Source organism: Corylus avellana, chromosome ca1 (genome assembly GCF_901000735.1).
Source record: "Corylus avellana chromosome ca1, CavTom2PMs-1.0".
Lineage (NCBI taxonomy): Eukaryota > Viridiplantae > Streptophyta > Magnoliopsida > Fagales > Betulaceae > Corylus > Corylus avellana.
In genome coordinates this window covers 4642701-4670053 of record NC_081541.1, presented here as the reverse complement: position 1 = coordinate 4670053, position 27353 = coordinate 4642701, and the positions used below count along the sequence as shown (strand labels likewise).

The window sequence follows — 27353 nt, the reverse complement described above, 5'->3', positions numbered from 1 at the left end:
GAAAAGCAAGGAAGCAAGGCTATTGATAAACTCGATAGAGATATTGAGGAATTAAAAAGGAAACGCGAGCACTTAACATCTATAAAATTCAGTTTAATTGAAAAATGCTCGAGAGAGGGTTCGATACTGAAGCAAGGGAAAGCAGGTGTTGGACTACTATAAGTGTTTTTGGTAATTATATATATCCTCTCTCTTCATTCTCAGAATATTTTGGCCACCATGGTGATAAATCAAGATTTATTGTCCACTGATTCATATATAGTTTCATGAGTTTCTTTTATCATCTTCATTTGCCGTCTCAAAGTTCATTTATCTTATGTTTTAGAATGTAAACATAGCAGTTTACAATATAAAATATTCTCATAACGACTTCCGTGAGGTTTCAAAGTTATTATTCATATCGATTGCTTGTTTCAGATCAATACATGCAGATAATTACACACATATGTTTCTTAGAGTCATCCTAAGATCCTCCCAAATGTAATGTGGCTTTTAAAATTACCGCTGAATTTGAGATGTGATGTATTGAACTTTGATCTATTGGTGATTTTAAAAATCACATCACATTTAAGATGATTCCAGAAGAACTCTAAGAAGACTTATAGCATTACTCCATATGTTGGATATACCCAATGGTTAGTTACAAACTGTCAAACTGCTTTAGGGCTCGAGAGACCTAGCCTCTTCATAAAATGTGATTTATCCGAACCCAAGATGGCAGGGATATATATGATCCTCTCCATTTATTAAAAAATAAAAAATAAATGACATTATAACATATTTACTACGTGGAATTATGTACACCATTAAATGCAACAAAATATATTGATCATAAAATAGCTTATCTCCATTTCAAATGAAATAGAAATAATTCTAGCCCCTCTTTTTTTCGCAAAGGCATGTTTTATTATAGTTGCATTTTTAAATAATTTTCACATACATTTTAAAATGTATGTGAAAATTGCACGCTCTAAAGACATCAGTTTCATAGATTAGGTAAACTTTGTTCATCACTTATTCACTTGAAACACGCTTCATATTAACTTAAAAATACGAGTAATGCTACTTACTGCTCTTTTATAATTCTTATAAACGGATTCGGCTTCAGTGGTGTTAAACAAAACTAAGCATGTATGCTGTTAAAAAATGGACTCTGCAGATTAAATCTAAGAGATTTTAAAAAGACAACGTCGTCTCTTAAAGGAACTAATAGGTTCGATTTAGACGGTTCTAACGTCTGCTTGTAAATGGCTAACGTGTGGACTTCCTATAGCTTCTACCACTCAGAGACACGAATAAAAAATAATTGAAGTGCAGGAAATCTGTGATCCAACTGTAAGAGTTGTTGCAGTCACTTGCATATTTACACCCTTGCTTAGTTGCTGTGCACAAGAATGCCAGAAGCACTACAAAACTCCTACACCATCGTCATCACTGTAATGAGTAAATACATGTCCCTCACGCTGACATGTGATTAAAATAAAAAATAAATAATTCATATCAGTGGCTTCAAAATTTTGGAATTGCTAGTCCTATGTTGTCCTGTCCGCATTGGCTCTTATAACATCTTAGGAAAAAAAAACATGTTAGCTGTGATTATATTGATGAGGAAGTGGTGAAATTATTGTTCCTTTTTTGCATCCAATAAATTTGGAAACAAAATCAACCAGGCATCCAAGTCCATTCTTCCCTCTGTTCACCTCTGTTTCAATGTTCTAAAACATGGTCTTTATACCACGATTTGTCGAAAACATGGTCTCAATGACCGAGAATAGACATAAATGCAATACAAGAAACAGGGGAGTCCAATTTCTGAAGTGATTCTATAAATTTCTATGGAGCTGAACAATCCTCTACACTCTAACACACTCCCATTTCTTCTACATTGGAGGCTAAAAAGCAGGAATAAGAATATGGCAAACAATTACAATGGCCTGAGATGGACATGTAAAGCAAAGAATTTGCCAGAACCAATACCCCTAAAAAGTTTCTAAAGAAATGGACTGATCTGCTTGTACTTTAGATTATATCCAGAATGAGGCAATCTAATGAGGTGAGGGGAATCGTCAGGGACCTATGCAGTGCTGGCAAATTATACAAAAATATACAGACAAGCTGGGAGTATTGTTCATGGTGAGATGTTTAAGTTTGGTCTTGCTGATTAATGTTCATGCTTGACACGTGCTTTGAGTACTATTCCGGGAATAGGCGGTGAGGTGGGATGCCTAACCGCCGTGTTTGACACTGGAGGAAGAGGGAGCTGTGGTTGATACATGCCTGACATGCTAGAACCTTCACCTCCATCTGAAGTAAAATTGTGTGCCATATCATCACCCTGTGGTCTTTCACAAAATTTCATTGCCTTTAGAACGTAGTTGTCATCATGGAGCTCAAATGGGGTGCTGCAAATACGACCAAATAAAATGAAATTGTTAACAACCATTAAATACAAGAATTTGAATATCTGGGGAAAAAAAAAAAAAAATCAGTGTCCGGAGAATATGCTTGGTTGGTTGCCAACTGAAGTACAGCATTTAAGTATACGCACATGGAGGACTCCCCCCAACCCCCTCTTCTTTTCCTTCTTTTCAAAGTCTAATGGGGACTGTCCCAACATTCAACATCCCCGCTACAAAATGGCATATAAATGTAGCAGGCAGATCAATTGATTCATGGGAGATGAAATTGCATGGAATTTAGGATGCTCCCAGGCCTCATTTACCTGTTGAAGTCAAAATGTACCAGCTGCATATCTTCTGATATTTCCACTTCGACAGTTGCATGAGGACGTGATCTACAGTTCAAATGTCAAGAACAAGGGAAATGAGAGACATGAGGAATTAAGCAACTGGAATATCTAAGAAAAGTTCAAATTCTCACTATGATAAGGCACTTAATTCGCATGAAATGATCAAGAGTTATAGCCACATGAAGCTGGAACTGGATTTAGGGTAAAAGAGATAAATGTGTGTTAATAAAACGAAAGGTTAAAAGGAAATAATTAAGGAAAAATTGTGTTTTAATAAAGGGAGAGATACAATCTCTACCTAATCTCTAATTTAAAACGGTGTTTGGTAAAAAAAAATTCTAAAGAAACAAACTAAAGATAATCAATTCACAATTGCTAAAAATTTATGCATAAAAGCACAAAGATACATTCATCTCGAATATCTCATACCTTAATTATAGTTCGGAGTCACATATATTTCTATGAAACTGATAAAATAAACTTTGTACAACCGTCAACTTCTATAGGAAAGTGTTTTGAAATGTTGTTGCCGTAGAAGGAAATGGTGAATTTAGAGTGAGAGAGACCGACGTGATTTAGGATGAGAGAGATAAATGTGACTTAATAAAATGAAAGGTCAAAAGGAATTAATTAACTTAATTCATTAAAAAAAATAGAAAAGCAAAAACCCCTTTCAATATTTGCACCGTTCAATTATTAAAAATTATGAGTAAAAAAAATTTAAATTTTTTTTAAAAAAAGGGACATGTGAGTTAATAAAAAGAAATGTCAAAATAAATTAATTAAGAAAAAATCGTACACTTAATTCATTAAAAAAATAGAAAAAGGAAAAACCCTTTCAATATTTGCACGGTTCAATTATTAAAAATCATGAGTAAAAAAATTTAAAATTTAAAGAAAATATTGTTGGTGTGCAAAAAAAAAGGTTATAATTTCATTTATATTATTTGTTTCCTTATTTGATTCGGACATTAATAATACTTAATTTATTGAATAATTTATGTATGAAAAACTCTTGAAATATAATCAACACAATTAATTACACTAATTAATGACCAGAGGTAAAAATAAAAAAACGGTTTTTACAAGAGTTTTAACCAAGAACTTCTAAAATTTTAACGATTGCCAATTATGTGCATAACGGTTTTTACAATTCTACCCTGCCAAAGTTTTTTAACGACAAAACATCATTTCAGATTTTTGGAAGTCAATCGTTGGGTTTTAGAAGAAGAAGAAAATTTGCCTGAAGCAAGAGGTTTCCAGAATTCTACCTTTCCCGAAGACGCCGACGTTCCTACCACCGTAGCAAGCCCAAAAATCTCACGTCCACAGCAAATAGGTTTTGTTTCCTGCTTCTGCAATTCAGGTAAGACTCAACCCTTCTTTTAACAACATGCTTGGCTTCTGAGAAACCAAAAGAAACAGAACCCGTCAAACTTTAAATTGTCCCCTGTTTTTTTCAAGGAGATTTCTATAAGTGCATCGCGGAAGAGGACGATGATTTGAAGTAATGTGAGAAGCGATACCGGGTAGAATATTACTGTGGTCGTTTCAAGTTTCTATTATTCAATCGTTGGGTTTTAGAAGAAGAAGAAAAATTGCCTGAAGCAAGAGGTTTCCAGAATTCTATCTTGCCTGAAGACGCCGACGTTCCTACCACCGTAGCAAGCCCAAAAATCTCACGTCCACAGCAAATAGGTTTTGTTTCCTGCTTCTGCAATTCAGGTAAGACTCAACCCTTCTTTTAACACCATGCTTGGCTTCTGAGAAACCAAAAGAAACAGAACCAGTCAAACTTTAAATTGTCCCCTGTTTTTTTCAATCAGATTTCTATAAGTCAATCGTTGGGTTTTAGAAGAAGAAGAAAAATTGCCTGAAGCAAGAGGTTTCCAGGAAAAAAAAAATCTGATTTCAGATTTGGGTAAAATCCTAGAGAAAGACAGAGATGGAGATTCAGCAATATTTCAGTCACGAGCATGTGTTATCGCTGAGTGAAAAGAAGAGTGAAGAAGATGTAATTAGTTGCAGGAAATGCGACTTCGCTCTGCACGAATCGTGTGAAAAGCTACCGCAGGAGTTGCACAACCCCCTTCTTCACCCACACCCTCTTTCCCTAGTACACGCAGAATACGGCCAGTTTGACTGTTGTGCTTGTGGCAAAATTTGCCGGGGCTTCACCTTCCGCTGCGACAAGTGCAACGTCACCTTTGATGTTAAGTGCGCTTTTATAAGGCCAAGGATAGAAGAAAGGGAGGAGCCGCCAGTTGGTACGCTACATTTTAGCCACCACCACCGGCACCCATTGCTACTCTTCCAGAACATGCCTGCCGATCACATTAACTGCAGCGTATGTGGAAAATACTGCTCGGACCCGATGAGCTACGGTTGCCTCGCATGTCGTTTCTTTCTCCATCCATCGTGTTTTGAGTTGCCGCAAGAGATTTTCCATCCCTTTCATCCATACCACCCTCTCAAGACCCTGCGCCCAACATATCGGAAGTGCAATGCCTGTCGCAAGAAAATTGGCTGGAACAACTTGGCCTACGTTTGTGAGAGTGAAAATTGCAGCTTTTGCTTGCACTTAGAATGCAGTGTGATAAGGACTGCCGCTATATCATACGAAGGCCACGATCACCTTCTACAATTCAAGGACAATACTGGTGATGAACTGATCAAGTGCAGCGCTTGCAATTCCACCTGCAAATCATATGCTTTTTGTTGTCTCTATTGTGATTTCAATCTCCATCTTACGTGTGGTCCATTACCGTATACCATTAAACACAAATGCCACATTGATCCCCTTATCCTCACGCATTCTCTTGCTATACATGAACTTGATCAGACAGACGATGAATTCTATTGCGATGCTTGTGAGGAAGAAAGAGACCAAATATTAACCATTTATTATTGCAAGGAATGTCATTTTGTTGCTGAAATTTCTTGCGTCTTCTCAGAGGTACGTAAGCTCATATATTGTTGAAGATTTGAAAGTTAAAACAAATAACCCCTATAGCTAGCTAGCGCTAGCTAGGATCTTTTTTGTTTTAGAAATTCAGTCATATAAAATCTTATCTTTTAACCTTTTTCAACACTGGATGTGTGTTGACTGTTGATGGAGGAAATTAATTAGTAATTTAAAAAGTATTTGGCATAATGTATACATACATATGCAAGTGAGTTCCATGTCGAAAAGATATAATTAGAAGAATAAGTGGTTTATATATATAGCATAATTTGGCCTAGCTAAACCCAGAGGTTAAGCTTTTGGATCGTGTATTGTTTCAACCTGCTATATATGGGTTATTTAAAAATACTCACCAAAGTATCAATCTTCTTAACAATGCCATTAAGGTAGAACTCCATAAAGTACTATTTAATTCCTCAAGCTTACATGTGTTTTTGTATAGGGTATACATGTTTAATTACATGTAAAAAGATTGAATTTTACATTAGAAAGATGTCACAAATATGAGGGGTTAATATAGCATAGTTGAACCCAAATTCATAGGCTTAAGCTTTTGGCTTGAGTGGTACTTACTCCAACATCCTATATTAAGGTCTCACCTAAAGACTCTCCAGTGTCAATAAATTTCCTAATAATAGGCTTAATCTTTGGTTGGTTCTCAGGTAGTATCATTGCTAAAGGGAGAGCATGGAGATGTGGAGCTGAGGAATCCTTTTGGACAGTTTGCAAAGCCGATTCGAGAGAAAGAAGAAGAACTCATCAAGCCGGCTTCAACCTTGTTTGATATTTTGAAATCATTGAGTGAAGAGGAGAATAAGGAACTTCGTAGTGTTATATTGGGAACACTTACTACAGAACTTGATGATCGAGCTAGTGAAAATGATATTGAGGAATATATAGTTCATTATTTGGACAAGGCTTACACACAGCTCATAAAATTTCTTGATATTGGCATAGAGATTCCTACAGAACTTCGAGACGAAGTGGAAGATTTTAAGAGTTCGGATTTCATGTTTTGGCATAACTATAAGCAGCCTCCTAAAGAACATGTTGTCAATATTGAGGATTACAAGGTTACTCGGAAGTTGGCCCCTATCTTGAAAGACTTGCTTTCCAAACACGGGGATGTTAGTGTTGAGTCCAAGTTAAGTCCAGGGGTGAAACTTTACTTCTTCCACATGTTATGTGAGTGCATATATTACATGATAAATACCAAAGCTGTGGATATCACCGAAGTTCATCTTCTCAACTGTTGGACAAGCCTGAAAACCTTACAATTCACAGGATTTAGAATTCAATTTGCCTTTGATCAATTGAAGAGAGTTGCACTTGCCCATTTTGCTGAAAGGCAAGCAAGCAATGCTCTTGATAAACTCAATAGAGATATCGAGGCACTGGAAGGGAAGCGCGAGCGCATAAAATCTTTTAAATCTAGCTTAAACAAGGAATACTCCAGAGAGGCATCGATAACGAGGCGAGGAAAAGCTGGTGTTGGACTACTATAGGTGTCAACATAGAGTGCTAAACGTATGTTGATGTGCATGCATGTTTTTTTTCTTTTGTTTTAGCTTGTCTTGTTTATGTATCTCGAAGTTAGTGGGTATTCTTTTTTTATTTTTTTAATTTTTTTTTTTCCTAATTGAATAAGGAAAGGGCTACAGGGAAGGATCTTTCCCACTTCTGATCCGAACGAAAAGGAAAGTGGGAGATCCTGAAAACGAAAAAGGGGTGGGCTCCCCAACAATAAACCCAAAATAAACTAAAACAACACAGAAATAAAAACTAAAGGGAAGGCCATCCCAACAACAAAGCCCAAATGGTAAAATACAGTGCAAATACAAGAACAAACTCTAGATCCAGTCCAAAAGGACCAAACTGTAGGCAATGGTAATTACCAATGATCCCAAAAGAATCATAAGCAAGCCGGGCCTATTCCAGGACCGCACAAGGCGGTGTAAATTGCAAATAAACTCCGTGAAGAGATCATTGCGGATAAAACAACAACCACTGTTAAATAGTTGTTGCAGAGTAGACACTGCAGAGAACCAAAAGGAAGCCGGTATAGGACGACCACCAACATCAATCTCCTCCTCAAAATCAAACCAAGTCATGGCAGGGAGATAAAAAACCACAAAAAACAATACTAACAGCAAAATAAAACTAAAATTACAATAAAACAAAAAGAAAATTACAACAAAACAAGGGCAGGGGCGGTGATAACCAACCGAAGAACAGATCGGGCACCGGCAAGCGGTGGACTGAACGAGGATCGGCTGGCGGAAAAGGGGAGCTAGGAGGACAGGGAGGATGGTGGAAGGCCTCGATTGGTGGATGGGTCGGCGTGGAAGAGTAGATCGGGTTTTGAAAAAACCCAATCTAAACCCCCAAAAACCAGATCCACAACCAGGAACTTCGGCAAAGCAGTGAACGGCGACGACGATGACGACGATGGACTGAACGGCGACAGGCTGGGCGACGGGCTGGGCGACGACGATAGATTGAACGGCGACAGGCTGGGCGTCGGGTTGGGCGACAGGCTGGGCGACGAGCGTGAACGACGACGGTGGCTGGACGGGCTTCGAATCTGCACAAGAAAAAAAGAACAAAACACAAGAAACCCAAACGAAAAACACAGCAAATAGGGAAAAAAGAAGGGGAGGGGGAAAGGAAAAGGCAAAAAACCTTTTCCTCCACCCCGGGAAGGCCGCACAAGGCGGAGAGAAAGACCTCACTAGGAGGCGGCTGCGGAAAAAAACCCTAAGGGTTTCCCAGAGTTTCTCTCTCTAAACAGGAGAGAGAAGTATCTTTTTGAATTGCTGGGGTGACTAAGTTAGTGGGTATTCATTGTATCAGGAAGTTAGCTTGTCTTTTGTTTTAGCCACCCCCTCTATTTTTATTTTTTTTAAAAAAAATAAATTTTAGTTTTTTATTTTTTTTAGTTTTTTATCTTTATTTTTATTAAGAGTTCCATATGTCATCATATTAATGGTGCCAATGTGACACACTAACGGAATCCGTCAAGTGTGTTGACGAAATTTGACTACAGGGACCAAATTGTTATTTTAGCTTACCTCAACAACCTCTAAATTATTTTTTTATACTACAGTGAACGATTTATAATTTAGATCAACCACATGAACTAATTTTACATTTATCCTTATATAGAACACGAGAGCCAATGTTTTAGAAAGTTAGAGACCTCCAAAATTTAAAATCATTATAAATGTCAAACATGGATTGTAAATTATGAACTCTTTTATCCTATATAGTTACAAGATTAGTGTACCTATTTTATTTTCCCCTTTCCCGCTTTGAATAATAATAATAATAATAAAAAGTGTGCCTATTTTATGCCTTTCGATGTTAGTTATACATTTTTAAAAAATTAATGTATGCTTTTAGGGCTGGAACTGAAATGAGGGATATGTATTACTTGTCTTCCCTTTTCAACTTAACTTCCCCGTCGACAGTAAGATAATAAATCAATAATGGTATGGCAGTGACATCAGATAAAGATAAATGCAATACAAGAAACAGGGGAGTCCAATTTCTGAAGTGATTCTGTAAATTTCTATGGAGCTGAACAATCCTCTACAGTCTAACACACTCCCATTTCTTCTACATTGGAGGCTAAAAAGCAGGAATAAGAATATGGCAAACAATTACAATGGCCTGAGATGGACATGTAAAGCAAAGAATTTGCCAGAACCAATACCCCTAAAAAGTTTCTAAAGAAATGGACTGATCTGCTTGTACTTTAGATTATATCCAGAATGAGGCAATCTAATGAGGTGAGGGGAATCGTCGGGGAATCGTCGGGAACCTATGCAGTGCCGGCAAATTATACAAAAATATACAGACAAGCTGGGAGTATTGTTCATGGTGAGATGTTCAAGTTTGATCTTGCTGATTAATGTTCATGCTTGACACGTGCTTTGAGTATTCCGGGAATAGGCGGTGAGGTGGGAGGCCTAACCGCCGTGTTTGACACCGGAGGAAGAGGGAGCTGTGGTTGATACATGCCAGACATGCTAGAACCTTCACCTCCATCTGAAGTAAAATTGTGTGCCATATCATCACCCTGTGGTCTTTCACAAAATTTCATTGCCTTTAGAACGTAGTTGTCATCATGGAGCTCAAATGGGGTGCTGCAAATAGGACCAAATAAAATGAAATCGTTAACAACCATTACAGACAAGAATTTGACTCCCCCCAAGCCTCTTCTTTTCCCTCTTTTCAAAGTCTAGTGGGGACTACTGTCCCAGCATTCAACATCCCCGCTACAAAATGGCATATAAATGTAGCAAGCAGATCAATTGATTCATGGGAGATAAAATTGCATGGAATTTAGGATGCACCCAGGCCTCATTTACCTGTTGAAGTCAAAATGTACCAGCTGCATATCTTCTGATATTTCCACTTCGACAGTTGCATGAGGCCGTGTCTACAGTTCAAATGTCAAGAACAAGGGAAATGAGAGACATGAGGAATTAAGCAACTGGAATATCTAAGAAAAGTTCAAATTCTCACTATGATAAGGCACTTCGCATGAAAGATAAATGTCAACAAACTAAAAATACTCTGCAGCTGATCATGCATAAAAACAATAGCCTTCTAAAGATTGAAAACGGAAAATACAAAGAGTGAACACACTGAGTAGATGTAGTACTTAAAGATAGCCTACGTAAAGTAACAGCTTGATTAGAACATCTGTAGACCCTCACTTTCTTCAGACTAGGTGGGCTAACTCTACACTCATAATTCATCCATCTCAACATCTTCATATCATCGACATTTTTTCCCTTGCCAAAAAATATCCCTTACAAAGGCAAACGCTGGTCAATATTCTGTTTTAACAAGCTCGAATCCCATAGAGACAGGAAAAAAAAGAATGAAGGTTAGGATCCATACCCAGTCAATCTACTCTCACCAGTAGTTGAATCATTAACTATTTATCTCATCCACTCACCGAGTGTTCTTAGTTTAGATTAAAAAATAAGTTAGAACTACATTGTCATCATGATTTAGATCAATTAGAATTGATTCCATTTATTTCAGATTTACCTTGAACCAAGCATATCCCAAATTTGATTAAAAGAAAAACCCTAGCTCGGTCATGATCAATTTAACTACACAGTTGCAATTGTAATTTGAATCAATGGACCAAATCAATTGACCAAAGTATAATTATATAATCCATACAAATATCTCATAAATATCCTACAAAGCTAATCTGACAAGGTCTAATAACCATTAGATTTTTTCATTAACAATGGCTTATCCAAGGGCTACTAACCCTGCTGCCACATTAAGCTTTGTGGGATATTCGTGTGGTATGGAGCATAACTCAATTGGATTTAATTTGTGTTCTTTACTCTACAATATGTTGAGAAATAATAATAAAGTATTAAATATAAATAAAATGCGCATCACGACCATAATAAGAATAAGTGTGGTTAGGTTTAAAGTGACAAAACGCCAAACGTTAGAAATTAGGCTTGAAAAAGACTTGGGCTATGTCCATGATAACAACAGCATGATCCGTCATCAACTTATATTGTGATTAAACATATTACCACAAAAGAAAATTTGAAATTTTAGACCACAATATCATAGTTTTAAATCCCTGTAACACCAACAAGAAAACTCTCAAGGTACAACAGACCACAGAAATGAGTTGAAACTTGAAAAGCATCAATCAACACATAAAACATCAGTTTAAACAGAATAAGAAAATCAAGGAAAAAAATGCTTAAACCTTAGCAGCACACCCAATCTTGGTTAAAAACTGTAGTGAAATAATAACCAGAACAAAGTACTTGAAAGGTAAGCCTGATATACAGCCTTGAGTAGCAAGAGGGTAAAACTATGGCTCTTCTAATTCGTCCAGAATACGCCAGTAAGTTATGTTAGGCAATGATCCAAATAAATCAGCAAACTAAAAACTCATCCATGAACAGCAAGAAGGTTGACATGTCTGATATCATGATTTCATGAATCAAATAAAATTCATAAGCCCAGCTAAGCAACCACTGACTGACATTGTGCACCAACCAAATTACACCTACATGCTTTTTTTTTTCTTTTTCTGATCATTTAGTTACACACCCAGTGCCCACCTACCCCATTCTCATAGGGGAAGAAGTAACATTGGAGCAAAAGCTTATTGGCCAAACTACACCTAAACCTTAAGTAGGATTTATTATACAAATTTGGAGAAGTCATTCATGGCAAAACTTCAAAACATAGCAAATTTCAAATCTACTCACAGAACAGATAAAATTATGATACAAGGAAAATAGTGAGAAGAAATCTACCTGAACCAGAATAAAAGGTAAAGCCACACCCCCGCTGGGAGCATCTCCAGAGCTGTACAATTGCTCATTTCGTTCTATCAGGTTCTGAAGACCTATGAACTTGATGGAAGGAGATAAGAAGTTAGAGAACAGACATAATCAGTAGTACCTAGAATCAGGTTCTGAATTTTTTTTTTTTTTTTTTTTAAGGGAGTGGGGTGAGGGGGGCAACTTTATTACTGAACTAGACAGTTAAAAAATAAAAATAAAAACACGAAAGTCAAAAGTTTCCAAATAAAGCATTAAGCAAAGAACAAATTCAAGCCAAAGTGAGGATATACATAACAGATATAGAGTACGAATAGATAGCCATACTTGTTCCTCCAGTTCTTGCAAATATGCAGATTTCTTTTCAATTCTATTTCTGAGTCCAAGACGCTCTGTCTGCATCCATTAAAATTAAAGCTCATATTAAATCTAGGACAGTGAGTACAGAAAAATCCATTTAATACATACAGGAAATGAAAACACAAGCTGCAGTCAGACCTTTAATTCTTCAATATCATTCAGGCTAGTACGAGGTAGACCTTTCCATTGTATCTCTTTTTTATCTTTGGATATAATATCCATCGCCATGAGAACATTCAGGGCATCATACACCCTGCGCCGGATGTTTTTCTCATCATATTGTTGCTGCCAAAAAGAAATTCAAATTTTTCAAAAAAAAAGGAGCTACATCATAAGTTCCAGTTTCAACCTTGAGATTGCATATTTTTGCAGATTTGCAGATGGAAAACATATTTATCTAACTGGCAAAAGAATAGCAAACCTGATCTGGGGATGTGACGCCATTACTAGGATCAGCAAATTCCGCCACAAGCTCATCTGCTACCTGGATATTACCTTAAACTCTCAGAATGATAAATGAACTGCAAGATAATTAGTTACATAAGAAGATTCCAACAACTTTTTCTTTATAAAAAAAAAGTTGTGATCATCGTCAATTTTGCTTGGCTACTGAATACAGCTTTTCAGAGAGGTAAAAAGAAGCATGCCACATTGCACATTAATATGAGTAATACCAAGTCAATGAAAATTTGGAATAATATGCTCAGCCAAACAATTAACTTTCAAATTCACACATTCCCAGTTCTAAACATAAATTTGATGGATCAAAACGCACCTAAGTGAAGATTTTCATAAAATCACTGATTACTCAAACTTAGAATGTTTCTTAAACAACTAATATCACTGCCATTTTCCTATTCAAAGACTGGATTAAGAAAATAATTGTGACACTTTGTGAAAGTGAGAAAGAGAAACTAATCCAGCTTCGTTAAGCCGCGTATTCCGAAATTCCACTGATGTAACAGAAGGTAGAAAAATAAAATCCTCATCTACTAATTGTGTAGCCAAAATGAAAAGAACTTAACTCGATATGCCTAACTAAAGTGTTTCTGTTAAAAAAGATCAAGGTTGTAAGGATAAAACTCTGATATGCCTAACTAAAGCAATTCTGTTAAAAAAGATCAAGGTTGTAAGGATCAGACTCTGACATGCATCAAAGGTTTAATTTCATCATCTAAAACGAAAAGGAGAAAGACGATCTAATGGCAGAGAAGTGTTCGTGTGTGTGTCTAACACGCGCACACACGCACATATACATAGAGAGAGAGAGAGAGAGAGAGAGAGAGAGCACAACTAACTATATCTTCAATCTTGGATTTAACAAAATTTAAATCGATAAAATGCATGATTATACACATTGACAAAGATTTGTTAACTAAATAGTGCAGAGTTATTCACTCAAAATTCTTAAACAGGTCAATCAGAAATTTTCATTCTAGAGTTTAATTGATGCAATAAAAATTAAAAAAGAAGAAAAACGAATGTCAAATAGGCCACTCCTTAAGTAAAGGAGATGAAGAACAACAAAAACAAAGTAGTAGTCCAACCGGAAGAAGTACCATAGAAAAGTACAAGTTTCAACAACAGAAAGTCAAATGAAGGTGTAATATTACTGGAAGACAAAGTTATGAAAACCAACTTTAAGAGCAAGTATATTGAATTACAAAGTCCATGTTGCCAATGACGAAAGAACAAAGAACTCCATCTTCAGCACGTGCACATCAACACACATACACTCAAACCATATTATTACTACGATAAATGCAAGCATTAAATAGCATCCTGATAAAATAAATAGGAATAAGCACTCATACAGTGAATATCATAACTTCCACCAAACACAATAGACAAGAATAAATGAATGACTTCAACAAATCACCTCACCTCATTGTAAGTAGTTCTACCCTTGCTTTCGACTTTCTCACACACTGTAGTAACAATGAAAATCATAAATGAGATCAGTCAGAAATTTGTTGCCATTAAATTTTTTTATTTTTTTTCATTAAGGTTTATAACAAAAATAAAAATATTGCCACTAACTCATACAAAACAATGCCCATCCTGGGGAAAGAAACCAAACAAGAATACTTTCTGCATGAAAGACTTAAAAGCTTGTTGCCTTGTTGGGCAGTAGATTTAGAGGGACAAAGAGGGTTTACGGGAAAGGAAACAATAACCCATTCTCCATATGTGTTTCAACTCTTTGCCCAAAATTGGCCAATTTGGGTTGAAAGGAAAAGCTGCTAGCATTACTTTTCTACAATCACCAAAATACCCATAGCACGACGAAACGGCAAATGTAAAATAAATGACATGGTGATAAATGAAAAGGATAGAGCTTCATTTACTTTCAGTTGTATAAAAACAAAAGATAACTATTACATCTCCTTCCCTTCAAAACATCCAGACAAGTGAAGAAGAAGTCCCTATCTTTTCCTCTCTCTAAGAAGAGATCATATCCTCTCATCTCCTCTTTTTCCTTCCTAATATCCCAAAGATAGTGTAGAATTTGGCTTCTCAAGATTAGACATGTGCAATGAAATATTTGCTTAATGATTTCATAAGTTGCAAAAATTGCAAGATTTTATCAGGAAAGACTAAAGCAATGAAAAGGGGAAACAGAGAGATGAGGATGAATCTAATACCTTTCATGCTAAATTGGCGGAGTCCTCTTCCACTCTTATCACCTCCAACAGCTCGTTGCCCTCTCTTTTTCTTCTTGCTACTGTTTAGAGACTGATACTTAGTAAGTATTGAAAATAAGTAAAAGTTATATTTGTTCCTTATTGATAAACAATGTTAAAACTAGCCCTAGAGAAACAAAAAGCAACTAATCATCCATTAGAACTATAGAATGAAAAAAGCTCACCTCCAGCATCAGACTAGAGAATCGTAGAAACTAATATATCACCATAAAAATATCATAGATAAGTTTAGTTTTCTACAACATAAAATCCACAATTCTCTAATTTCAAATTTCTCAAAGCTTACCCAATTATAAATTATGCCAATTAAATGACCCATATAACCAATTTATGAGAAATGAAGTTATCAACATAATTCTTTTGTGGATGCTCTGAATAAGAATGTAAAAAAGTGACACATTTTAACAACTCGCACAGTTACAATCCCAATAGCACTCAATTCCCTCATAATACACTATTTTACATAAAAACCTTACACCCTCAAACATGAGAACTCCCATCACACAATCAATTCAGCAGCTTTATTTGAATTATCACCAAATTTCACAAACACAAGCTCAAAAGAACAATAAGATAAATGGACTCACCCAACCGCTCCTTGCGATCCGGCCTCATCACCATGTATGTCGAGATGGTTTAGTCTAAATAAAGTGCTATCACTAGCGGGTGTAGCCATCGTCTGCTCGCTCCGGCTCGACGGCGACCCTACGCTACGGCTTGTTGACACCGACTGACCCGAAATCGTGGCGGCACCACGGCCTGGTGGCTCCTCCTCCTCCTCCTCTCGACTCAATTGCTGGTTCCTTGTCCCCATGACGGTTCCTTCCAGTTACAGTTCCTGCTGTAACCCAATTTTTTTTATATAAGAAATCTAAATTTTATTAAAAACGAGAGGGCGCAACGGAAAAACAAAAAAAAAAATCATGAAACTGTACCCCAAAATTAAACACCAACAAAACAATAATTAAGCAAGCAATCGTCAGGAATTATTGGTTTGGAGGAAAACCCAGATGAGAACTGACCTCAAAATGATGTGGGTGTTTTTAGCACACACCAATATTGAAGCAAAATAATAAATAAATGAACAAATAAATAAAAGAAAGAAAGACGGTGAAATTTTGAAAAGTGCTTGGGTTTTGGAGGGCAACCCATAAGAGAGCTGACCTTGAGGGGAAGTGGGAAACGAAGAAGCAAGATGGATGAGCACCAGTGACAGGAAGAGAGGCCTCAGTCTCCGTGATTGTGTAGGCACAGAGAGTGGATTTGTGAAGTGGGTTTTGGCGTCTAAGGATTTAGCAAAGGGTGGGGAGGAGTATTGCGGGGGTTAATCATAATCTGGCGATCTAAGAACGGAGGTCAAAGGTGGAAGGAGATGGAGCCAACTGGGAAGAAGAGGTTAAGAAAACGCCAGGGTTCAAGCGCTCGCGAAAGAGGGAACAAAGTAGTAGGAGGGTTTGGCTTTGGTTGGCTACAATTTTTGCTACCATTTGTTGAGTTGGGAGTCAGGACCAACAAAATACTTAAATAAATAAACAAACAACAAAATGGCTCCAACCTTTTTGTTTTTCTTTTTTTTTTTTCAAATGATGAGAGATTTTTTTTAAAAAAAAAATAATAATAGTTTATTAAAACATTTAATTAGATTGGAAAATTTTTCTCTAAACTAATTTAGAAAGAAAACAAAAAGTGTCCTATCAAGTAAGTCATTGTGCTTAACAATCAAAATGTTCACTCAAATAGGCCATGTTTGGTTAAGATGGTTGAAAGAATCAAAATGAGTATTAAGATTAAGGCATCTATGAATTATATTTGATCAAATATATCTTATTATATATATTATCAACCTAAAGTTTAACTTTTTTATATACATAATCAAATATAATTTATTGTATAACGGAAATAGTTACAATAAGACAATGAAACATGATTATTAATAAAATATTCTTCTTCTTTTTCTTTCGTGTGTTTTATATGAATAATGCTAGATGTTTATTTTATATCTCTAAAATTGATGTGACTTTTAAAATTACTATTAGATCAAGATATAGATTTATGTTTTAGAGCATCTCCAACAGTGTAGCTAAAAGGGAGATATTAGCTACATTTAGCTATTTTTGTCATTTTTTTTGCTCCAACAGAATAGCTTCATATTAGCTATTATACCTACTACAATGAATAGCTTCATATTGCTATTCACTGTAGCACACTAGATTGTTGAATATAATATTATTTCCACATTATTTTCTCTCTCTTCTTTCTCTCCCTCAATGTTTCTCTCTTTTTTCTCTTCTCTGTTCATGAATTTATGATACAAATTCAAGTATTTTGAATCACTAAAAAAAAAAAAAAAATTGAATAGCATGCATATAATTGACAAACTAAAAATGGAAAAATAAAAATAACACACAGGTATGCTGCGTGAATCAATTCTATTACAATTTACAAGATGATGCAAAAGTGGTCGTGGATCAAAACAAAAAATGAAAGATTAAAAAATAATATTTAATAAAATAAATAATATGTTGGAGTTGGTATTAAAAAATGAGTAGCTAAAATAGAAAATTGTGTTTTTTGACTAGTTAGAATACCTCTTACTGCTGGAGATGTTTTTATATGTTATGATAATAGAGAGGTTTCTATTGGTCTTTGGTTTCAATTGTTAAGAGGAATATGTGTCCATTAAGGAGTGTTTCTCCAATTAATTCTCCACTTCAACCGATTGAATACTAAAAAGTCATGCATAAATCTATCCTCAAATCTCTTGTTTGTTAAGAGGCTTAAGAATTCTTTAATTAGATAGGTAGGAAGAGGAAGCTTGATCGAACTTATTTTTCCGTCGATTATCAAATTTAATTGCTCGGTTATAAATTCTAATAACACCAGCTTGCTTAAATTTTAGATTTTACCCGAGAAGCGTACCTATAAATTGTACATGCCTAATCTTTTTAAAAAGATGAATTGACGTGACACAATTATCGGGTTTTCGAATGTCTTTTATTTTTTATTTTAAAAAAATATTTTGATGTAATGTAAATGTTGAAGTTGTTTTTATATTTTTAGAAATGTTTTGTATTTTGATTATTTGGTATCATAAAAAGCTATAATGTGTTGAAATTAATGGCAATTAAGATAATACTATAAAGAAAAAGAGAGAAAGGGGATAAAAGAAGAAGAAGAAGAAGAAGAAGATAATACAACTCTTTTCTTTTTCCCTTTATTCTTCTGGGTTATAAGATGCCCACAGAACTGGCTTTATTTCTTTTTTCTTTTTTCAGAGCTTTTTTTAAACAGTAATTATCAATGTAGAATAGTGAAATCTTATATATATTCTTAATATTCTTGTTATTCTATATTAGGTTCTTAATCTTTTAGACAAAGCAAATTACCAAAAGGTATTTTCAAGACTCCAAGACCCTAAAAGATAGAAGAAAAACAAATAAGTTTGAGTTCAATTTTAGTTGAAGATTAAGATTACGACACGTATCTTATAACATAACACAAAAGACACGTGTCCTAATCCCATGAATCCAGTTCCCAAGCCAAACACCCCCCCCAAAAAAAAAAAAAGAGAAAGGTGAAGGGGGGCATGAGAGATAGAATTTGGATGAGGAGGAGGAGATAGATCCCTTTGATTTCAGAGGAAGCTTCTGCTTCACGAAAAGGTTAGGGGGAAAAAGGGGTAATGGGGTCCAAAAGATAGTACTTGAACCAAAAGGACAAGCCATGATTCAAAGTGTGACATGAGGGATACACTTCAATTATTACCATAGGAAATGAAGAACTACCCTACCTTTTGGCACATGAATACAAAGCCAAATTAAAGTTGCATAAATGTGATTATTATATAACATCATTTTCTATTCGAATGTTGTCTTGTAAAACTGGGAACTTGAATCATTACTGCACATTCTTCTTTTATTTGTGTGAAGACAGACAATCAATATTATTGAATTCTCAAAAAGTTGAGCTTCTTCCCAAAATACACTCACCATTTGGGGAACTTGAAAATTTAAACATCAATGGCTTTTTCAAGGCTTTCTAGTCTTGTCAAAGATTAACTCTATCAGATGGGCTATGGACAGTATTAGTGGCCTATAACTTAGGATAAAGTTTTATTATAAACTGGGCTTTGAGTAATTTCTTCTAATTTAATTTATTAAATTGATATGTATCTAAAATGTATATACGAATTATATGCTCTATTCAAAATATATATAAGAATAAAAAAATGCATATAAAAATTGAAGTACATACAACTCAAAAGGTCAATTGAGATCTAAGGATTCCAACCTATCCAAATTTATTTCCTCAAGGGTACAAGAGCAATGGACCTGCTCCAGTCTGCAATGGGCCTCTAGCATATATTCAACATATAGTGTTGGACTGTCCATTTGTAACAATTATTTGGTAGTTTTCAGAAATCAGCCCATTGAGGCTTTCCATAGGCCCATTCCCTGCTAGCCATTCCTAGGTGCGAAATTCAAATCTATGCTGCTGTTACCATGGACCAACTTTGGCTGCTGACATTTGCCCTGAAGTTTCCAAAACTTTGAAATAGGTTGCTTCTTTCACAACAGCCCAAATTGCAATGGCCTCCCAACTTCACATATAAAAAATTAAAAAGCCACCCCATGGTTGGTTGGGGTGGCCGCAGGGTGATTTGTCCACCTATGGGGTGGTTTGTGGTCACTCCACGGAAGTGGGGAGTGGCTAGGAGTGATAGCTATTCCTTTAATTTTTTTTTTTTTTTTTTTAAATTTTAAATTAAATTAATAAAAAATTAATATTTTAGTGGGGTGAAATAGTTCGTTTTGATTGGGACTTACAGTTGTTAAAAAAATTTAGCGGTAAGAATTTTATTGTCATTTCGATTAACTTAAAAAGTAAATTTTGAAAATAAAAACTAAAATATTTTTAAATTTTGAAGAGTTGGTTCATAAACTTATTATATAATTATCCTTTTAAAAAATATATAATTTTAAAAATTAAATTATAATTTTAAAGACTAAATTATAATTTTGTCATGCACTTAACTTCTTTTAAAATTACTATTTTTAAATCGTAATTTACAATAAGCAAAGATAGATGAGCAGGGATATTTATCTAACTCAGTGGATAAGTGAAATGCGTGTTTGCTTCTCGGAACTGAAAACTCTGCAACTTCTTCACTGTCTCCATGACTATGAGACTCCTTTGAACCAGCAAGACTTTCACGAGAAAGTTTGAACTTTACCGCGGACCAAACACACTACCAGCACCAGCACAAGTGAAGAGATGGACGCACTCAAAACCTCCTTCCTTCTCACCACCACCCCACTCCTCCCTTCTCCAAACGCACCCTCAACAAAACCCAGAATCCCCATCCACTCCTCGGTCACCCCGGACCCCTGGTCCCTCAGCGACGGAAACGACCCGAGCAAGCCCAAGCCCAGGTCGAAGAACTCCAAGAACCCACTCTCCGACGACAACGCGCGGCGCATAATCAAGGCCAAGGCCAGCTACCTCAGCCAGCTGCGCAAGAACCAGGGCTCGCGCGTCCAGACGCCCAGGTGGATCAAGCGCACCCCGGAGCAGATGGTGCAGTATCTCCAGGACGACCGGAACGGGCACTTGTACGGGCGGCACGTGGTGGCGGCGATACGGAAAGTGAGGGCCCTGGCAGAGAAGGGTGAGGGCGAGTACGATATGAGGCAGGTGATGGCGTCGTTCGTGGGGAAGCTGAGTTATAGGGAGATGTGTACGGTGTTGAAGGAGCAGAGGGGGTGGAGGCAGGCCAGGGACTTCTTTGATTGGATGAAACTTCAGGTTGGTCATTACTTGGATTTTTCGGGAAAGTTTATAATTTTGGCTTGATGTGGTGAATTTCATATCTGGGTTTTTGTGAATTTTTGGAAAAGCAACATTTGACATTTTTGTTTGGGAATTATTTTGCTTTGTGGGCGGGTTTGTGAGTGGTTTCTTTTCAGTGGGTCTTTGAAGTTGTAGGTAGTCTTGGTGAATTACTCGCTTTTGGTAATAATGTAACTGTTGTATTGAATTTACTCAATAGGTTTTATTTGTATTGGATTTGAAAGAACAGCATCTTTTTTTTTTGTTTTTGTTTGCTTGTTGGACGGGTTATGTGTTGTTTTTGGTTATGTTGTGGTTTTATTTGTGTCAATTTCTCCAATCCAATATGCAGTGGTTTTATAGCAATGGGTGGTCTTAAATTAATGGTTTACTGTAATGAATAGCTGAAACTCGATGCCTTTAGTATTATTTTCTTCCAAAGCATGGAGATTAATGTAGTGTAATGATAGATTTGCGCTCAAACAGTTAAGCTATCGCCCTAGCGTTATTGTCTACACAATTATCCTGCGTATATATGGGCAAGTTGGAAAGATCAAGCTGGCTGAAGAGACCTTCTTGGAGATGCTTGAAGCAGGATGTGAAGCGGACGAAGTTGCTTGTGGTACCATGCTCTGTACGTATGCCAGATGGGGACGTCATAAGGCTATGTTGTCATTTTTTTCTGCTGTACAAGAAAGGGGAATTACACTCTCTGTTTCGGTTTTCAATTTCATGCTGTCCTCCTTGCAGAAGAAATCACTTCATGGAAAGGTCGTAGAGGTTTGGAGGCAAATGGTGGATAAAGGGGTAGCACCCAATAATTTTTCTTATTCGGTAGTCATCGGCTCACTTGTTAAAGAAGGTCTTCATGAGGAGGCTTTCAAGACTTTTGCTGAGATGAAGAATGCTGGGTTTGTTCCAGAGGAGGTTGCATATAGCCTACTTATTAGTTTAAGTAGCAAAAGTGGTAACCGAGATGAAGCCTTAAGATTGTATGAGGACATGAGATCCCGGGAAATAGTTCCAAGTAACTACACCTGTGCTTCACTTATAACGTTGTATTACAAAAATGAAGATTATTCTAAAGCTCTTTCTCTCTTTTTGGAAATGGAAAGAAAAAAAATTGCAGCTGATGAAGTAATCTATGGTTTGCTCATAAGAATATATGGAAAACTTGGTCTTTATGAGGATGCCCAAAAGACATTTGATGAGACTGAGCGTTTGGGCCTGCTTAGTGATGAGAAAACATATTTAACGATGGCACAAGTCCATCTCAATTCAGGGAATGTTGAGAAAGCTCTGAAAATTATTGAGCTAATGAAGTCCAGCAACATTTGGTTCTCGAGATTTGCTTATATTGTCTTGTTGCAATGTTATGTTGTGAAGCAAGATTTGAACTCTGCCGAAGTCACATTTGACTCTCTATCCAAGACTGGACTTCCTGATGCTGGTTCTTGTAACGATATGCTCAATTTGTATGTAACACTGGACTTGATGGATAAGGCTAAGCATTTTATTGCTCGAATAAGGAAAGATAAAGTAGATTTTGATGAAGAGCTTTACAAGACGGTTATGAAAGTCTATTGCAAGGAGGGAATGCTAGAAGATGCTGAAAAGCTAATAGAAAAGTTGGGTACTGATAAATCGTTCAAGAATAATTGGTTCATTCAAACATGTTTTAGAACTGTGTGTTACCATAGGGGAGATGAGCAACTTGATGAAAAGGATTCAACCTTTGACCATCCTGACAAAATGGCTCTTGTGCTGATGCTGAATTTGTATTTGGCAGATGGAAATTTCAAGAGAACAGAAGAAATACTAAAATTGTTGCTTGAGACTGCTGGTGGCTTGTCAATTGCGTGTAAGCTCATTAACAACTATGTTAGAGAAGGCAAGTAACTCATATTAATGTTTTGTTGTAAGGATAAATTTTAATTATTTTATGCAAGTCGCTTTATGATTTTTAATCTATGTTTATGGTGAAATTGAAGTATGGCTGAGATTGATTTCTACGCAGGTGATACAATTAAAGCTGAAACTCTTACTGGTAAATTGATCAAGCTTGGCTACAGACTGGAGCCTGCCACAATTGCTTCTTTGATTAGTTTATATGCAAAGCAACACGATCTTAAAAAAGCCCAGGAAGTCTTTGCAGCAGTTGCAGATTCTTCTACGAATGAGAAATTAATATATAAGTCAATGATTGATGCATATTCCAAATGTGGCAAACCAGAAGAGGCATACTCACTTTACAAACAGTTAGCTGAGGAAGGGCATGATCTGGATGCTGTCACCATCAGCATAGTTGTGAACGCTTTGACGAATAGTGGTATGAGCGGAAAACTTAGTCAGCTAACTCCTAGTTTGTTCCTTTCTCTGTATACTTTGGGGCAATCAGATAAAAGAGCCCCCAATAATGTGCAAAACTCTTGGATGTTTCATGAATGATGCACTCTCACGAATGTTTTTTTTAATAAGTAATCAAAATATCTTTTAAAGTGCAATTCAGGTACACATGAAGTATACAAGAGAAACGCCTATCTAGAAAAAGAGATGCACTCTCACAAACTACTGCGCATGTTTTGCATTTGGTTCAAAATTATACATAGCTTTATTTTTATATATTCTAGAAAACTTATCTTAATAAAAATGCTTTTATCAATCAAATGTAAGCAGTTAATACCAGTTTCTGCGTAAATTTGTACGTTATAGCAACTGTAGAGATACATATGATAGACTTCCGGCAGAGCTTAGCTTATATCAGCTCTTTGAAATTATACCTTGTTGACTTGAAGGGCCAGTTGCCAGATCAAAAAATTCCTCAAAATTGTAATTAATATCTACGACAGTTCAGCAAAAGGCGCTGGCCTCTATTGACCATCTGAAGTGCCTGTCTGAATATGACTTTGTACCAACTTTTACGTTTCTGGAATAGCCCATTTTATTTGAAATCAAATTTCAACCATCATATTAAAAGGCATACAATGACCATAAACAATTAGGAAGTATAGAGTGTGGCATCCAATGCTTGGTTTCCTTTGCATTTATTCTTGTGGCAGTTCAGTTAGTGATAACAGTAACCCATCGGCAGGCAAACATCGAGAGGCAGAAAATATTATCCATGAGAGTCTTGAAGGCAGCTCAAAGCTTGATACTGTGGCATACAATACCTTTATCAAGGCCATGCTAGAAGCAGGTTTATACAAATCATTTAAATTTGTTTTTGAAGCAACATATCCGGAAGAAGGCTTGCATTGAGCCATAAACTTCATTTTGCAGGTAAGTTGCATTTTGCATCTAGCATCTATGATCGCATGCTTTCCTTGGGGGTTTCTCCTTCAATTCAGACATATAACACCATGATCAGGTACGAGTTCAATGTTCTTTTGTTTATTTGGAAAGTAATTCAACAAGAAGGTATATATGCGTCATATCAGTGATATGTAGCAGTTCATACTGGTTAACTATGTGTGCAGTGTGTATGGACGGGGTCGGAAGTTGGATAGGGCTGTTGAGATGATCAATGCAGCGCAAAGCTTGGGTGTATCTCTGGATGAAAAGGCATACATGAATTTGATTAGCTATTATGGGAAGGCTGGTATAGTTCTACTTCTAACTCCGTTTTGAAGGAAAATAAAAAATAAAATAAAAATTGTGGACATTGTTAACGTGTCAAAAAAAACTTCATTGCTCTTGAATTGCAATACTTATATTGGTTTAGTTCATGGTGAGAAGAACATGAATAGAGTGATGCTGATTCCATTACTTTTGGTGCTGGTAACAGTTTGTGAGATACACAGATACTGGAAAAATAAGATAAGTTAGATTGTTTAAAATTCTGATTGTATCTAGAATTGTATTTGTAATGGCATATGGCGGATTTTCCTTTTTTTTTTTTTTTTTTTCCTTCTCTCCTTTAATTTATAGAACAAAAGGTTGTGATACTGCCAAACCTCATAAATTTATCCCCTTTGCAGGTAAGAGGCATGAAGCTTCTCTGTTATTCACCAAAATGCTGGAAGAAGGGATAAAACCTGGGATGGTATGCACATATGTCGTATATATTGCCCAAACTTATGAAATCATGATTAAAAGGAAATCTAAATAGCACATTAATGGTAGTTAGAGAAGAAAACAAAAAGATTTGTATTGCTGGTAAAATGATTTTATAGTTTTATAGGGTGAGGTATGTCATAATGTTCCTTAATACTATGACTCCAATTCACTGTTTGTAATCTTATTTGACACTGATTCGAGATACATGATGTGTTCTCTCTCTCTCTCTGTCTCTTTCTCTAGCTTCTAGAATTAGTCTATATTGTGGCGCTTGATGTTTTTTCTTATTTTGAAAAATGGCAGCATTTCAAATTGGTAACAACTTTATTTATCAGTCACAATACCCTCCACTTCTGTCATTTATCATTTTTGGTTGGCTACAATGCTGGCAGACATTCAATAAGGTCATATATGCATATGGTCTACCAATGACCCCTTTCCCATTTTGAACTGCTCAATTTAATCAATTAGTTGAACACTTGAACAGTTACATGATATGTTGTCTGCAATAATTTGTATTTGCCATCACATAAAATTTGTGAGAAAATTAGACATATAAAGTAGAGTGCTTATTCCTTTTCTTTGCTGGGGAAATGCAGGTCAGCTACAATATTATGATCAATGTATATGCTACTGCAGGACTTCATCACGAAGCAGATAAACTTTTTCAAGCCATGCAGAGAGATGGTTACTTGCCCGACTCCTTCACCTACCTCTCCCTCATTCGGGCTTACACTGAGAATTTGAAATACTCAGAAGCCGAGGAAACCATTGATTCTATGCAAAAAAGAGGCATTTCTCCTTCTTGTGCTCACTTTAACCTCTTACTCTCTGCTTTTGCAAAAGCAGGTCTGATAGGGGAAGCCGAAAGGGTTTATAAAAAGATGCTCACAGCTGGTTTATATCCGGACCTTGCATGCAATCGGACTATGCTGAGAGGTTACATGGACTATGGGCATGTGGAAGAAGGCATCAAATTTTTTGAACGAGTTTTTGAGTCTGTGCAAGGAGATCGGTTCATTATGAGTGCGGTTGTGCTTTTTTACAAGTCTGCAGGAAGGGATCTCAAAGCTGAAGGTGTGTTAAATTCAATGAACAGTTTGGGGATCCCAATCCTTAAAGACCTTGAAGTTGGGTGGAGGCTTAAAACACCCTAACATAATAGTAATAGGCCCTCATATTGTTGAGTAGAGCAAAGGGATAGAGAGATGTCCAAGTATTTGGTAGTGGAACTGGGTTACAAACAAATTCCACATTTGTATATCGGCAGTGCCGTTGGTTAAGTCAATTGATTGGTAATCGTCCCTGCCTTGATTGAATAGCAAAGAGTTCCTCTAGCCTATCAAGACTCAAATTTGGGGGAGATGCCGAATTATTGTCTAAACGACTATGGTGAACAAATGTAACATAGTTGCATACCAGCAGTATGCAGCAAATGGTTTAGGACTGTTATATTGCTAATCCTCTATGATCGAGTAGCCGAGAGTTTCTGTTGTATGAAGACTTCAAATTAGTGGCTTGATGACACTTCGACCATGAAATTTATGTTCAGTGAGTAGGGGAACTTGGCAATCTTGCTGGGAGGGCCATCGTTACTTAAATGTCCATCTTGTATGTTGCATGGAACCCAAAATTGGTGGCATGAAGCTGAAGGGATATACAGAGAACTATTCTCCACTGGCTTTAATTCCTGACCGTGCATGTTATTGGACCTTGCTGAGAGTACATGGACTACTGACATGTAGAAGGCGGCATCCACATATTCAACGACACCGGCGCGCATGCGGAACGCCTGAAGCATACAGGTTTATCACGAGTACAATTGAGTATTTTTTGTAGTAGCAAGGAGCAGCAGTGGGATGATGGTCGTTTGAGACTGTTGTGTTGCTAGTCCTTCTCATGTTAGAGTGGCAAAGAGCTCGTCTCGTGCGTGAGGACTTGGAATTTTGGTTGAATGAGAAATGTGTCGACTGTGAAATGTTCTTGGTTAATTATTATGGGAACTTGACAAGCGAGTTGGCAATTTCTGTGGCTAATGGCCTTTGTACAATTTCCTTCTTTACAGATCTGTATGAACTAGTGTCTCTCAGTCTATTTTCCTTCTCTTCTATTAATAATTGTCGTTGCATACAACTTCTGGGAATTTTTTTGGAAATAAAACCAAATGGGGGCTTCTCTTCATTTTATTGTATAAATGCAACAAAACAAATTCTATACTATACAATGATTCTTCTTCATTTCATTTAAAATTGAGATAATCCTCTTAGTAAAAATATATTAGTGGGTCTCTCTTATGAAATGGAGATCTTTAGCAAATTTATTATTTAAATTGTTAGCCATTCGAA

The 27353-nt window shown here is 36.3% G+C and overlaps 4 protein-coding genes across 8 annotated transcripts; 2 read left to right on the top strand and 2 right to left on the bottom strand.

Annotated features, from left to right (window-relative positions):
* Positions 1 to 1798: 1798 nt before the first annotated feature.
* LOC132186469 (transcription factor-like protein DPB) lies at positions 1799 to 2786 on the bottom strand. The gene is made up of 2 exons (XM_059600452.1): positions 2723 to 2786; positions 1799 to 2402 (listed from the first exon to the last, which is right to left on the bottom strand). The coding sequence occupies exons 1-2, from the start codon at positions 2749 to 2751 to the stop codon at positions 2162 to 2164; spliced, it is 270 nt and encodes an 89-aa protein (XP_059456435.1). The 5' UTR covers positions 2752 to 2786; the 3' UTR covers positions 1799 to 2161.
* Positions 2787 to 3972: 1186 nt separating this feature from the next.
* Positions 3973 to 7317, top strand: LOC132164591 (uncharacterized). 2 transcript variants are annotated; one of them, XM_059575137.1, is made up of 4 exons: positions 3973 to 4115; positions 4217 to 4474; positions 4576 to 5705; positions 6377 to 7317. In XM_059575137.1, the coding sequence occupies exons 3-4, from the start codon at positions 4695 to 4697 to the stop codon at positions 7217 to 7219; spliced, it is 1854 nt and encodes a 617-aa protein (XP_059431120.1). In that variant the 5' UTR covers positions 3973 to 4115; positions 4217 to 4474; positions 4576 to 4694; the 3' UTR covers positions 7220 to 7317. The 2 variants fall into 2 exon arrangements, with proteins under 2 accessions (XP_059431120.1, XP_059431114.1); XM_059575131.1 differs by having other exon boundaries at positions 4214 to 4474.
* A 1921-nt stretch (positions 7318 to 9238) lies between these two features.
* LOC132186448 (transcription factor-like protein DPB) lies at positions 9239 to 16603 on the bottom strand. 3 transcript variants are annotated; one of them, XM_059600442.1, is made up of 10 exons: positions 16288 to 16603; positions 15711 to 15994; positions 15064 to 15143; positions 14303 to 14346; positions 12840 to 12902; positions 12557 to 12703; positions 12386 to 12454; positions 12032 to 12130; positions 10088 to 10158; positions 9239 to 9862 (listed from the first exon to the last, which is right to left on the bottom strand). In XM_059600442.1, the coding sequence occupies exons 2-10, from the start codon at positions 15935 to 15937 to the stop codon at positions 9625 to 9627; spliced, it is 1038 nt and encodes a 345-aa protein (XP_059456425.1). In that variant the 5' UTR covers positions 15938 to 15994; positions 16288 to 16603; the 3' UTR covers positions 9239 to 9624. The 3 variants fall into 3 exon arrangements, with proteins under 3 accessions (XP_059456425.1, XP_059456417.1, XP_059456410.1); XM_059600434.1 differs by having other exon boundaries at positions 15711 to 15964; XM_059600427.1 differs by having other exon boundaries at positions 15711 to 15961.
* A 3645-nt stretch (positions 16604 to 20248) lies between these two features.
* LOC132182552 (pentatricopeptide repeat-containing protein At5g27270) lies at positions 20249 to 27189 on the top strand. 2 transcript variants are annotated; one of them, XM_059595834.1, is made up of 8 exons: positions 20249 to 20928; positions 21439 to 22843; positions 22970 to 23281; positions 24044 to 24148; positions 24232 to 24319; positions 24429 to 24550; positions 24930 to 24994; positions 25608 to 27189. In XM_059595834.1, the coding sequence occupies exons 1-8, from the start codon at positions 20398 to 20400 to the stop codon at positions 26163 to 26165; spliced, it is 3186 nt and encodes a 1061-aa protein (XP_059451817.1). In that variant the 5' UTR covers positions 20249 to 20397; the 3' UTR covers positions 26166 to 27189. The 2 variants fall into 2 exon arrangements, with proteins under 2 accessions (XP_059451817.1, XP_059451825.1); XM_059595842.1 differs by having other exon boundaries at positions 25648 to 25846.
* The last annotated feature ends 164 nt before the right edge of the window (positions 27190 to 27353 follow it).